The sequence below is a fragment of the Seriola lalandi genome, unplaced genomic scaffold, assembly GCF_002814215.2.
Source record: "Seriola lalandi dorsalis isolate HSWRI2012SDOR001 ecotype SW California unplaced genomic scaffold, Sedor1 jcf7180002054584, whole genome shotgun sequence".
In the NCBI taxonomy this organism is placed as follows: Eukaryota; Metazoa; Chordata; class Actinopteri; order Carangiformes; family Carangidae; genus Seriola; species Seriola lalandi.
This window is the reverse complement of record NW_019525137.1, coordinates 422,921-437,121: the sequence shown is the minus strand read 5'-3', so window position 1 is coordinate 437,121 and position 14,201 is coordinate 422,921. Positions and strand designations below refer to the sequence as shown.

General features: G+C 42.1%; 1 protein-coding gene across 7 annotated transcripts in view; it reads right to left on the bottom strand.

Moving 5' to 3' along the window:
- Positions 1-14,201, bottom strand: part of LOC111664230 (DENN domain-containing protein 5B-like) — a 69,148-nt gene that overhangs the window by 19,247 nt on the left and 35,700 nt on the right. For all 7 annotated transcript variants that reach the window (XM_087177230.1, XM_087177231.1, XM_023418735.2 and 4 more), the window contains 3 exons: positions 11,303-11,999; positions 5,697-5,884; positions 488-1,066 (listed from right to left, as the gene is read on the bottom strand). In XM_087177230.1, coding sequence (XP_087033356.1) covers positions 488-1,066; positions 5,697-5,884; positions 11,303-11,999 — 1,464 coding nt within the window. The remainder of the gene's footprint in view (positions 1-487; positions 1,067-5,696; positions 5,885-11,302; positions 12,000-14,201) is intronic.

Here is a 14,201-nt window from a genome sequence, read left to right as displayed (position 1 = left end):
TCCACTGAACACCGCAGACCCTTCACAGTGAAGCAGATAAACGAAGTCTGCAGAGTGCTTTAAAAGAGCACACACAATATGAACCATGGGTAAGAGGAGATGGAGATCTTTACAAAAACAACCTTATTTTAAAAAGAAAACATTACTACATATATCAAACATACTACTGCAAATGGTCATTTTAGAAATTTTCTCTTAAGCTGATGTGCAACACAACAGACCAATTTTCAATAGTAGTAGATGATCCACTATTCACTCAGGGAATGTTGTGCATCTAGTGTGAAAACACTCACTTACAAGCCCTCCACTGCTCTGAAGTCAGCTCATTATTAATCATACTGAAAACACAACACATGTCAATGTGAAACTGGTTTTCAGTACAACACAAATAATCCAGTTACAGAATAATAAAATGATTCAGATATGACATCTGAGGTAAGAAGACCAGTCATGAAACACTTCCTGTGTCTGTGTTTGATTTCATCACCTTGTCGAAGTTGTGCATCTGCTCCCTGTTGGTGAGCCAGGACTCCAGGTCCGGGGCGCTCTGGATCACAAAGGCTTCATAGTCAGCAAACATGGTGGTGAAGCGGCTGGCGAACACCTCCCTAAGCTGGACATTCAACTTGGCATTCCTTAGCTCCTCCTCTTCAGCTGCTGTTCGGCCCCCTTGCTTGTCAGTCACCTGAGCTTTGACTCCAGCCCTCAGGGCATCAACACGGGCCACTGTCACGCCAGTGCGTTTGGTCAGCGCCTGCAGCCTCTCCAGGGTGGCGTTTCCCTGCAACAGCTCCAGCACAGCGAGCTCCTCCCCTGCCAGGTTGCCGTTATGCCCGTCATCCTCCAGCTGCTGAAGGGCCATGGCTTTACGCTCCCTGCTCGGTGTGGAGGGGTTGCTGCCGGGACTGCTGCGAGTCCGCGGTGGGGCCCCTGTGTTGGCTGCGATGCCAAAAGTCAGCAGTACCTCACTGAGCTCCTGGATGAACTCGGTCTTGTTGGGGAACTGGGGAAAGTCCTCTGGAAGCTCGATGTAGTGGTTGTCAATGTCCACAAAACACAGGTTGGCCTGGGACAGGGAAAGATTATATATTACTATTACCTATATTACAACAATATAACTTGCGCACATTTCTGCTAGTGCAAAAACAAAATCCAATCTCCACTCCACAGACAGAAGATAAAATCAGCTGGAAACAAAACCAGGAGGAGGGTGTCCAGGGAGCTGGTACCAGTATTAACAGGAGACATAATGAGGACAGACTGGCTTTAGGAGGTATGATGGGGCCTGGGAGATGTAGAGTATGAAGAATGTAGGTCATGTGATAATAGCACGGTGTCTGAGATCAACCTAAATCTGACATAATGGAGTTAGCATCACACCCTCACATAGAATTAAACCTCTGATCTCAGCTCACAGCTTTAAGCTTCACAAACCATGCACCTGCCAGAGAGCACCGACATACTGCAAAGTCAAGAGAGGTCAGACCCATGTGTGGTGTGTTCATGCTCTGGAGAGAAGCTCCAACATCTGTGGGTCGGCTGCCAAACACACTGCCACTCTGAAGACCAGAGCTAAAATCAAATGATGGGACACACAAACACACAAACATTGGGGCAGATAAAAGATCAGATGAGTCTGGTACCAAGTTCGTTCATCCAGTATTGGAAGTGGGAAACTCCCACAGGACAGGACACACAACAGGACAACAAAATGTTTCAGCTCTACACAGAGTAACTCAGAGAAACCAACCAGACACAGATGTAGGGTCTTCAACATCATTAGAGAGCATATGCGCTCTACTTGGACAAACTGCCCAGTAATCACACCTTACTTCACTCTTTTCAAATCATCTAATTCACACACCTATCTGGCCCGCATAAATTAGTGGAGACCAGAGGGTTCTCTGTACGCAGCTGCCCAACTACTGTCTGCATGCAAGGCGTTTAGGGAATGTCAGTAAATTGTAGCATCTACTGATAGCCTGCATGCAAGGCATTTAACATCCATATATTGTAGCATCTACCAAAATGTGTTCACGTGAGGCATTTAAGGAATTTCCATAAATTGTAGCATCTACCCATAGCCTGCATGCGAGGTGTTTCCATAAATTGTCTGTAAATTGCAGTTGCAAAATAACCTGGGTTAAGCTGCATTGAGTCTCTGCATGCACATCGGCAACACGCCACCCACCACCACAAGTAAATTCTCAGTTAAAGCTCAGCAACAGTTTGCTATTCACACATTCAGCAGACCACAGAACAACATTATGATTAATGCAAAGTGGTGTTTGTGTCCCCCTGATGAAGTAAGTCACTCTCCTCCTAAAGTTCTGTTTCAGTCAACACAAACTCCTGAGAAACATTATCTAGCTCTTTAGCTGCTAAACATTTGACTTAGTAGTTGCTAGCTGCTAGCTTTACTGGTCAGCTGTTAAGTAACCAACAGGTAGTGTACATTGGGTTTATCAGAGGTTTCATTTACTTCTTTGGAAAAACAGTTAAAAAGAGTGGAATGTGTGAGCAGAAAGACAACGAGCTAAAAGAGGATAAAAGAGATCTGCAGAGGGTGGAATTTCTGAACTTCATATTCCACACAGTCATTTGATTCGCCAATATAAAAATTATTGAACAGGGATAAAAAATTAAAAAAATATCCAAATTTTATCATTACTCAGAGATTTATAGTCCAACAAATATGATCTAGTGTATGAGGTCCCACAGGGTTCCATCCTGGGCCCTCTTCTTTTCAACTTATAAATCCTTCCCCTTAGCTATATCATCAGTGAACGTAACATTAGCAACTGCAATGATACTGATGACACATAGCTTCTCATCTCATTATCCACTGATGACTTCCAACTGCTGAACTCCCCAGTCAAGTGCCTGGAAGAAATCAACCACTGGAAAGCAGAAGTTTTTTTCAAATCTTGAAATCTTGGTTGTGGGTGGTAAAGCCCAGAGAAAGTTCGTCTGTGAGTACCTGGAGTCCAGATCACTATAAACTAGCTAACAGATTGAAAACCTAGGAATAAACATGGATGGTGAACTCAGTTCAAAGGACCATATCAATAGCATCATTAAGGTTGCCTTTTCAGGATTATTTCCAGTACCACAGGCTTTCTGTCCCAGTATGACTCAGAGAAGCTCATTCATGTCACGACAAGGTGGGACTACTGCAATTCTCTATTTATGGGTCCTCCAAAACAGTCCGTAGATTACAAAAGAAACAGCTTATTGATGAGAGAGGTCAAGTGAAGTTGCAATACGTCCACATATGGAGTGGAACAGGTTGTCTGATAAAGAAAACTGTATGTATTATGCTATTGATCAGATCTCAGGAATGTGGGCCTACAGGTCATAAACCTCACAGAACAAATGAAGGAGAAGAATACAAAAACTGCATTTGCAGTCAGTCTATCTGATTTCAGTGCAGCTCATTTAGCCTCTGTGGGATGTATGGGAGACAATAAAAAACCTTTCTGTCTCCAGATAAGTTGCCCTATTTTGGCCCTAAAGTCAACCAGGAATACTTATACACTCAGCAGTCAGTTAATTTGGTTCATCTAGTCACAAATAATGCAGTGTAATACAACAGTCAGTAAACCCTCCTGAAGGAAGGTTATAATGTTGTTATTATGTTGTTAGAGAGGTGTTGATCCAGCTGTGTGATCACTGTGGAGGCCGCAGTGTGTGGTATTTTTTTTAACGGTATTGGAGGTACACTGAGATGTTTCTGACATTTAACCCACCCTCACTGATATAAATGAAGTGAACAAAATAACAGAAACACCTGTCAACATAATGCAGTTCAACAGCATCACAAACTACAACAATGACCACACAGCTGAATCAACAGCTCTTTAACACAGTTTCAACACAAACTGAACATTAGAACCATAGAAAGGAGGATGTACTGCAGGAATGTTGTATTAGACTGACTCAGTGATACCGGACAACTGTATGTACAAAAAGAGAGAAAACTAACATGGTAATAGTGACACCTAATGTTGTCCGCAATGCAACATGACTGATGTTATTTGACATCAAGTGACAAAGTACAGGGTTCAAAGAGACAAAACATGTCTGACATTAATTCACCAATTACATTCATATTTCACTCTGATTCACTTTAAGCCATTCTTTCATCATCAGCCAATTTCTAGGTCACCGCCACTTCAAAGGATCATTCAGAAACACAGGGAGATTCTCCAGACAGGGGACCTTGTGGGGGTGGGGGGTGGGCATGGGGGGGCAGGCAGGCTTGTGTGTGCTTCGCAGCAGCATCCTACTGGAGGCGATAGTTACAATCCATATGTAATGTGCTGGATTAACAAGCGCTGGGAGTCGGGATGTAAGCAAAGCCGGAAGCCAGCAAGCCTGGTTGTTCTGCTTTGTCAGGGCCTTATCTCACCTTAACACATGAATACACACAAACACACACACACACACACACACACACACACACACACAGACACACACACACACTGAATCAGAGCTGAGTCTGACAGAGGCCGTGTTTATTAACTGTAACCCTGAATAGGGGTGAATACTGGCTAAGCACCAGAGCACATTCACCCCCTCACTGTCTGAGGAGGTGAATTTGTAGATGAACAATAGGTAACTGTGTGTGTGTATGTGTATGTGTGTGTGTGTGTGTGTGTGTGTATGTGTGTGTGTGTGTATGTGTGTGGTGCCGTTAGTTCAGATGTAGCATGTAAAATAACGTCATCTGCTTTCATCCTTTTATCTAGGGCACTTGAAAGTCCATGGATGGACAGGGTTAAGTCAGCCCTGTGGAGCTGATTTGTTAATTCTTTTAACATGACAAGCAAGTGCACCTGCTGTGTTTTGAAAAAGTTGAGATTTTTCCATCTCTGTGCACTGTGGACATGTGCTACATCTGAACGGCCCCTTATTCAGTGCAGCTTGTGCATGCACACACCTACAGCACTTGTTTCACTATACTTGTCTGACCCCTATATTGTAGTTTACACTTATTTAACAATCCTCAACAGAGTAATTGTAACTCCAATCACAGGCACTCAGTCCTGAGTGCCAAACCTGTAAAAACCCCAAATCAACTCAAGGAACTTTCACACTTGCAGTTCTTAGCTGTGGACGTGAACTTCAATATATATACATACATATATACATACATAACATACATACATACATATATAAATATGGTGGGAAAATTAAAGGTAAAACTTGAATGAATGAGTATAGAAACACAATAAATGCAGATGCTTCGCTGCAGGTAAAAGGGCTCACTGAATGTTTGAATGTTTAATGTGTGTCTGTTAACACAAATGCAGTCAGAATGTGTTTAGTTTATCTTTGCATCAAAACTGTTAGCAGGGGGAAAAAACCTCTAAAGCTCACCTATGTGCTTTCAGCATTAATGCTAATGATATTAATCTTTTCATGTAAATACAGCAGATAAGCATATTTTCCAAAATGCTGAATTATTCCTTTTAAGTCTGCTCCTGAACAGTGTTTAGTCAGTCCTAAGTTGAAGGTAAGTCTGAAGTATAACTGAACTAATGGCATTGTGATGCCTGAGCTGACAGCAGTTTTAATCCAAGAGTCACATATTGCTGCTATTAAAATAAAACATTTTTTCCATTGGGGTAAAAAGAGCTTTAAACATCTCTGGACATTTTTAACTATCAACAACATGTAGAGTGGCTGTGTACCTCCTGAGGAAGCTCTAGCTTGGAGCGGTCAGTGCCCTCCTTGGATTGCAGGCCCATGAGGTAGGGAACAGGAGCATCCAGGAAGTGGAGGAGGGAGGCTGGCAGGATGGGAACGTAGACATGCTGCCACTGAAAGGGAAACAGCAGGGTGGTGATGCCCTCTGCCACTGTCATCAACCGCTGGTAGTCTGTGAGCGAGAAATAAATTTTGATGAGGACATAGATCTGAGGAGACAGACTACAAGAAGAAGAAACTTTTTTTTTTAAAGAAATCTGAAAAACCTCAGAATCAAGGAACACTTTATCAATCAAAGATATCAATAAAGAGCTTTTTATCAAAGGTCAGAACATTTAACTTTTAACATCACAGTCACAACAGCTACCTGACAATAGTATCATAACAATACATGTGAGTAATGATACATTACACTTTAGTTTCTTGGGATTTGCTGCACTGTAATGAGCATTATAATTAAAGGTTACATTTTTGATATCAGTGTTTTGGTTCACTTGTCAATTGCCTGTTGCTCCCTTGCTCTTGTTGATTTAGATGTTGTTAGAGCAAAACTGACAAATTTAAATTGACTTTAAAAGGAGGAGTTCACTACTTGTCAAGTACTTTGACTAGTGTCAAATTTCAAGTCAAATGGACTTTCCACCAAACTGAGCCAATTCTGCAGAAAAATAAATAAATACATACATACATACATACATACATACATACATACATAATAAACAGTAGCAATAGGATTTTATCTCTTCATGGTTTAAACTCTAATAATAAACCAACACAGAAACATTTGGGCTCCAGCAGCATCGCTGCTATTTACATTAGTGCTGTGAGTCAATAAGTTCCTGTAATATGTACTGTGACGAATCACACAATCACACACTTTTAGTCTCACAGTAACAGAGGCCTGACACAAAGTAAGTAACTGACAGTCTGAATATGGTTAAAAGGAAACCAACACAGACTTTAAGACTGAAACAAAGTAATAATTTGTCACCTGTGGTACTTTTACATTAAAGGATCTATCTTCCTTCTTTTTTAATTCGTTTTAGCCGTTCTCAGTAAGAACAGCAGGGTTAGAGAGAGGTCATGGTCTGTGTTAAAATACTGTCAATATTCATGATGACTTTTTCAATAATTAACCAAACCATGGTCTGTTCTTAACCATAACCTGTGGTTAACCAGAGTGGCTGTTGTTTCAAATGGGATTTGGAATGAGGTTTTCTTATTTTTGGAAGGAATTTTGAAAACATTACAAACCTTAGAATCTCATCTATCCTCAGGTCAAATTTTTGATTTGATACCTGCAGAACATCCCCATCAGAATTTCCTGTTCAGTGCTAATAACCTAATCTTAACATGTTAACCAGCTACACCACAATAAGCAGTATATGCTGAACATTAGCATGTTAACATTGTCCTTGTGAGCATATTAGCATGCTGACATTAGCATTAAGCTCAAACAACCTCTGTACAGTATAGCCTCACAGAGCTTGTAATTGTCACAGCAGGAGCACCACTACCATCATGACTGTACCTTGACTGAACCTAGTTTTCTGTACGGCAAGCAGCCTCACAGATCTGCTAGTGTGACTGTAGTGTTTATCTGTCAAGTCTGAACAGGCTAACGTCTCTCCCACACACTCACACACACACCACTGTGGGAACTGCACTGAGAAAGTCTGACTCAAACACTTCTGTTTCTTTTTTCATGTCGCAGCACATCCTCCCAACCTACTCCCCTTCTCACTCACACACCAGGATCAGTGTAGCCTCAGTGTCTCAGGTGGTTTCATACACACCATGTCTCAAAAAGTGCCTCTCTTTCCTCTTCACAGTGAGGCCTCATTGGTATTAACAAGAAGATAATGAGAGAGGAACAGTGAGTGATTTCATCTTCTCCTCTTTACTAAATTAATTCATTTTTATTACAGATGCAAATTGATACGGTTTGATTCATCTTGATCTTTGACAACATTTGCTGCATTGCCAAAGAAACTTCCCTAAAAATATTTAAAGTACAAGCGTCTGTGATAGGTGAGCCTACAATAGGTGGTATGCGATAGCAAGCATGTTTAAAAAAACAAGAAAACAAATCTGATATGGCAAAGCCTGGCACTGCAGAAAGCCCCGGCAGAGACAGGGCTCAGGGATAGTGCATGCTGCTGAAAAGCAGGATTGGACATATAGAGTCATTGTGAAACTGTAACAGTTCATCACGGACTGATAAACACCGGCAGCTCCGTCTCAGAAGGGAAGACAGTCTGTGGTGAACAGTTGACAGTAGAGTTTAGCAGCTGCACCATGATAATGTTGTAGCATCATAAATCAGATAATGAGTTTGAAAGTTACTGTATGGAAGGAAGACAAAAAAAAAAAAATCTAAATGAAAAAGGCTTGTAAAATCCTCTGTTCCCATAAAACATGGAAGAAACAAGCAGGAAATAAAGCTGTAGTACTGGGAGAACACACCATAAATGACATCAACACAGCACCAACATGGCCAAATTGGACACATTAAACACTGAATACACTGAAACACAGAGGCAAGATGCTTTGTGAGTCTTTGTTGGTGTGTGTTCAGCGTGACGGTCAGGAAAGGTTTGCTGAGCTGGTAAAACCCTGCAACTGCTGTTATAACAGCTTCCACTTGTCTGGTTTCAGTTTTTTTTTTTAACTATAAATTGTACCATGATATGTGACAAATAAAACTTAAAACGGCTGTTTAGTGGCAGCATCACTTATACCAGTAACATTAACTACAATAATATAATTTAAAAAAATATCCCAATAATATTGGGAATTTTGGAGATTGCCACAGCCTTAACGGGGCAGCCAGGCTCCGGGGCACCTGCCAGGACTGTAAATGAACTACACTGAAGCCCCATGACTGTCACTTTCTTCCCCTACCTGTTCACAGCCAGTGAGTATGTAAGGACGACAGGTAGGGGGGTTCAGCTGATGCCTCTGTTTGTGGTGTAACTGCTTGTTGACTCATCATGAGGAGCGTGGGAACATATGGCAGAGCAGTGTCTCATTAACATTCAGGGAACGGTCTGTGTGGTTCTTCTGTCACTTGCCTCCAGACTAATGACTAATAAATACTCCAAAAACAGCAGGGATGTTCATCATTCAAATGACTCCAGGTTCTTATTTTTTTCCTCTAGATCGCTTTGATGCTGACGATGGATAAAACTGAGACCCATTTTTTATCAAATGACGATGGACAGACAGAGAGAGCGAGAGAGACTCCAATTTCCCTACATTCAGCAGCTCTTCATACGTACTTTCCTTTTCTTTTCATGTTCTGCTGATGCAGCCTCAGTTTCTGTGGGTGCTGTAGTTTCCTGTTGGTTCACAGTTTTTGCTCATACTTAACAGTGTTTAAAGGAGGATTAGTTCATCACTTTGGGAAATACGCTCATTTGCTTTCTTGCTGACAGTGAGATAAGAAGGTTGATATCAGTCTTGTGGCAGTGCATTAGTATGAGTTGGAGTTTCATGTGTGAGTTTCATGTGAGTTCAGCATTTCATGTGCCTTGAAATAATGAACGCCTCTCTAATGTCGTGGCACGTGGCACTACATCACACAGCAAAAGTTTTTTGTTTGATGAGCAAGACAATGGTTTAAACTGTTACTTAGGAACTATACTAGTCAAGTTTCCACCCAAATTTAGTGCAAATTTCAACCAGACTTCCAGAAATGCAATGTTGATCGTTGTTTCTGATCTTTGGAAACAGCTGTTAACCGCCTGGCCTAGCTTAGCATAAAGGCCAACCAGACTGACTCCAGACTCCAGAGAGACACTGATCTTTTTGTCTCATTCTTGCAAAGAAAGTGAATAAGAATTACACGTTGCCCATAATGTAGTATTACACTTGATCACTTCTGCTGCTGTTGGAAACAGGGAAAACTTGTAAAACAAGTTGTCCCTGCCTGTGTGCCGGAGGATTTATTTAGCCCATAAACTGTGATGCTTCATACTTGATGAAAGGCAGAATTTACTGAGTTTGTGTGTGTCACAGATGCCAGCATGACGACATAATCTCCCACATCCCATATACTATGGCAAATATGTCTATAGTTCCTAAACTAAAGCGATGAAAAGCCATTAGTTTGGTAACAGCCAGTGTTGTTTGGGCTGTACTCTAATTTTTTTATTCTTTTTGAAGAGCAGCACAGTGAGAGTTTGTTCACCCTTTGTCATTAGACTGCACCACAGGGACAGAATACTGTAGACAGGCTTTTATTCTGGGGTTGTGGATCTGGTGTGGGTGCTAACCTTTTCTATTTATGACTCATTGTGCTCAGAAGATAAACAAGCTGCAGAGAAAGTGTTACAGTGTGAGCTGCAGACTGGAGGAGTGACACTGAAACAGAGGAGGACAGAGAATGAAAGGTGATATCAGTCTATAGTGGTCCAAAGTTGCTTCACATTATGTTGGTGTAATACAACCAGCAACACACACTGCTACAACAGTCTCACTGCAGCTGTGAATAATGGATGGAAACCTAGAACGTGGAAAATCTGATCCCTGTGCATCTCAACTACTGTCTGTACTGCATCAACTATTCACATATTAACTGCTAGAAAACTGAATGAAGGAATAAGTTTCAGTGACTGACAGGTATCAATTTCTCATATATTGTGTCTTCATCAGAGGCATGGTGGTCTGACTGACATGAAGGAGAGGGCCTGTACAGATGTTCAGAGCACAGTCTGCCTGCTAATCTGACACTTATTCCAACATGAAGTTAATTTCAGAGCCTGTGAGACTTCTCTTCTTCATATTGATGTAAAATACTTTGAACTTGGGCTGCACAAACACAGCTGAACTTCCTCAATTCCCACCTCTACAGCCACACAGCAGCACTTACCTGAACTAAAGAATATTTGTAGTGCAACATGAAATATATGAATATTGATGTCAGTTTTTTTTTTGCAGTATGATCATACTCTAAGTTTAAACTGTCCCATTACCAGCAGCTGAATCAGCTGAGATCAGCTCCTGCCTGTAGTCTATCATGATGTTCAGACAACTATCACTGGATTACTGTGATACTTAAAGAAATGTCTGTGTTATGATTTATAAACAGATGTTTGGATGTATAATTTTAACAGACAATGAATATCCACAGGAATGTGCGTCACACTGAATCACTGTGTATCATGTCTGTTTGCTCAGATTTGACTGAGGTAAACTATGGTACAATGATAGCCTCTATCAACTGTGTGTCACAGCCACTGCTGCTGCTGCATCTGCTGACCATGTTGATATCTGAGCCAAACTACAATTACTAACTTCCTGTTGTTTTTAGAGCACAGTCACTCACCAGGTGCACCCCAGAGTGTGAAATCCTCTACTTTATCATGGAAAAACTAAACGGACAAACCACAGTACTTCATGATGCAAGATGATTTCTGCATGAAATCAAAAGGTAAACAACTAAATCTGTTTGCTGAACTGTTGGGACAGTGATCTTTTATTAAGTAATCTTTTATATGTGTATAGATTGTTATTATACAGTGTGAAAACAAGTTCTACATAATAGCTAAATCTATAATATCAACACATTATGTGGAGCTGGACTTACCCTGTGAGTACAGGAGGATCTGCATCTCCAACAGGGTGCAGGTGAACACCTGGACCAGGTTTTCCACTCCCAGCAGATTGAAGGACTCAGCCAGGGGGAAGTCAGCCAGCGGCAGCTCCCCCAGCCCAGGCCTCTGGCACAGGATGGGCTCGTAGACACCGTGGAACTTGAGTGTGCGGCCTGGGGCGGGTAGGGGCACCTCATACAGGATGTTGTGAATGTAGCTCTCTAGTGGCAACGGGGGGGCAGTGGCTACTGTAACAGCCCTGTGCAGCTGCGACAGGAAGTGGCGGCAGGCATGCATGAACGGCATGGGGGTTATCAGACACAAAGCTTTGGACACATAGAGGGTGTCACGCGATGAGTCATACCCCCCCGCCGCACGAGATGAAGACGAGGCAGATGAGGAGGTGGGGGAGTCAGCCTCGTCTAAACTGCTGGCCAGAGAGTCCATGCTGGAGGAGGAGGAGGAGGAGGAGGAGGAGGAAGGGGGGTTGGAGGAGGCGTGCTCTGCATTGTGCATCTGGTAGAGGGTCTGCATGGCAGAACAAATCTGTGGGCTGGTCACCTCCTCGTAAAAAGTGTGGACAAAGCCATAAGTACGAGAGCCATCCTCCTTGGTGATGATGAAGGAGTGAAAGCGAGGGTGACGCTGGTCCGCCTGCGTCCGGAACGACAGGCCTTTAGGCATACACAGCTGCAGGGAGAGGGTAGGGGACACAGGTTAGTCATTACTTCAACTGTCAATCTACTGTCAATTCTAATTAAAACAACTATTTTCGATAATTATATCATCTTTAACATTTTCTGATGGCAAATGTTTTTGTCTGTGGGACTCTGGTGAAAACTGCTGCGGTGGCACTGGGTCAGATCTGTTGCAGCATGCACTTGATACCACCACTGGAGGGTGCATAAGTTACAAATTTTCAAATTCTATGCACATGTTTAACAAATGACTGTAATTACAGAGATAAAAGTCTGAACTAGTTTATTGTTTCTCTTCAGCATCATCCACTCACATTTGCTGAGATATTAGACAAAAATTTTACAATATCTGTTAGCTAATTTCTCACCACATGGTGGCACTATTGCTAATATTTCTGAGTGTATGAAGCAATGTTTGTAATGTAATGTTTGTGTTGTTTGTGCTTTCACAGTCAAACTGAGTCAAACACACAAACTGTTGATGTAAACACCCAGTGTATAATAAATCTCCCTTATCAGCCTCATTATGTTGAAGTGGCCACTGAACAGGAATTGACTGAACACACACACACACACACACACACACACACACACACACACACACACACACACACACACACACACACACACGCCTGGTGACCTGATTGGATTATGCATGAGTCATGTGTTTCACTGATCAGTGCTGACAGACAGTCTCTTCTCCACACCCAGCCTCCATCTGACATTAGTCATCACCACCACCACCACATTTTTTATTTTATTTTTTTTTTTAGGGGGGAGGGGTGGAGGAGGGGGGGTGGGGGTCATGAGGTGCACTAGTGTTTGGAAGTGTTTGGAAGTGTGAGGAAGGTGATGAGATCAAAGTCAACAGTGAGAAACATTTTGTTTAATTTGGCAGCAGCACAAGCTGGGGCACGTTCAGGATTGCAGCATGAGCTGGGGCGCGTTCAGGATCCCCGAGCAACATTAATGTGACAGATCAGAAGTGATGTTCCTGTGTGAACAAATACACATCTGACCTCCAGGACTGCAGCAGTCCCAGTTTAAAAGGAGCTGATTCCGCTGTTTTCATGTCAACACTGTTGATGTAAGAAAGAAATGAGGACAACAGTAGCAGAGGAGGAGCTGACTGTGTTTACATTGCAGCAAAACTTCTCAAGCTTCTCAGCTTTATCTGTTGCTGGACTGGAGGTTGACTGGAGCTCTCAGTGTGGACATGTCATCCAACCATCCACAAAAAGAAAAGATGATTTCACATCTCTTCAGAATCTCTATAGCTCATACATGATCGACTGAAGTGATCCTATTAGTGGTGATTGGTGTGTGTGTGTTTACTGGGATGGTAGATATCAATGGTTCCTAAAGGCATAAAATACACAAAGTAAACTCAATAAATTCACCATCTAGACCTCAGATATTCAGTCAATCAGTCTCCATGAAAGAGCCCATATTTTTTCTTTTCCTTTATTGTGTTCTAGCTTTTTTTGTGCATGTAAAAGTTCATTAAGTTATAAAACCCAGAGTCAAGTGAGTCCTTCTCTCTGCAGAAAACCCTGAAGTCCAGCAAACACCTTATTTCCATTCCTGGGGTCTCTTCTGTAAAGTGTCTACGTCACTAAGTAAAATGGCCACCTATAGTTTCATACAAAGAGTTTTTTTTTTTAGCTTGTTTTCATGTTGAGAAGACACTGTTGTTTTTGTTGTGAACCCAAGTTTCCTTTATATGGACTTCCAAAGTGAAGAACTGCAGCAGTACAACCCCAACCTATTGTTGTCTTCCTATCATTTATGGGGGGCTGCTAACCACTTTTACCTACACACTAAGAAATGAATGTACAGGAATTGACTTAAAAAGGTACAAAGGCTTTGTCGCTCCAGCTGTAGCCTAGCAGGGTACAGCACTGTACCTTTAACCATTGGTACATTTTTGTACCTTCTTGTCTGTACCTTTAAAAGAACATTTCCATACCCTTACTGACAAAAATGTACCCTTATGCCCTGGTACAAAAATATACCCAGTTGAAAGGTACTAAACTGGTACCTTTTTATTTTGGGAGGGAGAGACAGGAAAGTCAGGAAGAGAGAGAGGGAATGATATGCAACAAAAGACGGCGGACTCGAACCCATGGCCGCTGCGGTAAGGACTAAACCCAAGTGGTACATGACCTACCAGGTGAGCCACAGAGGCGCCCCA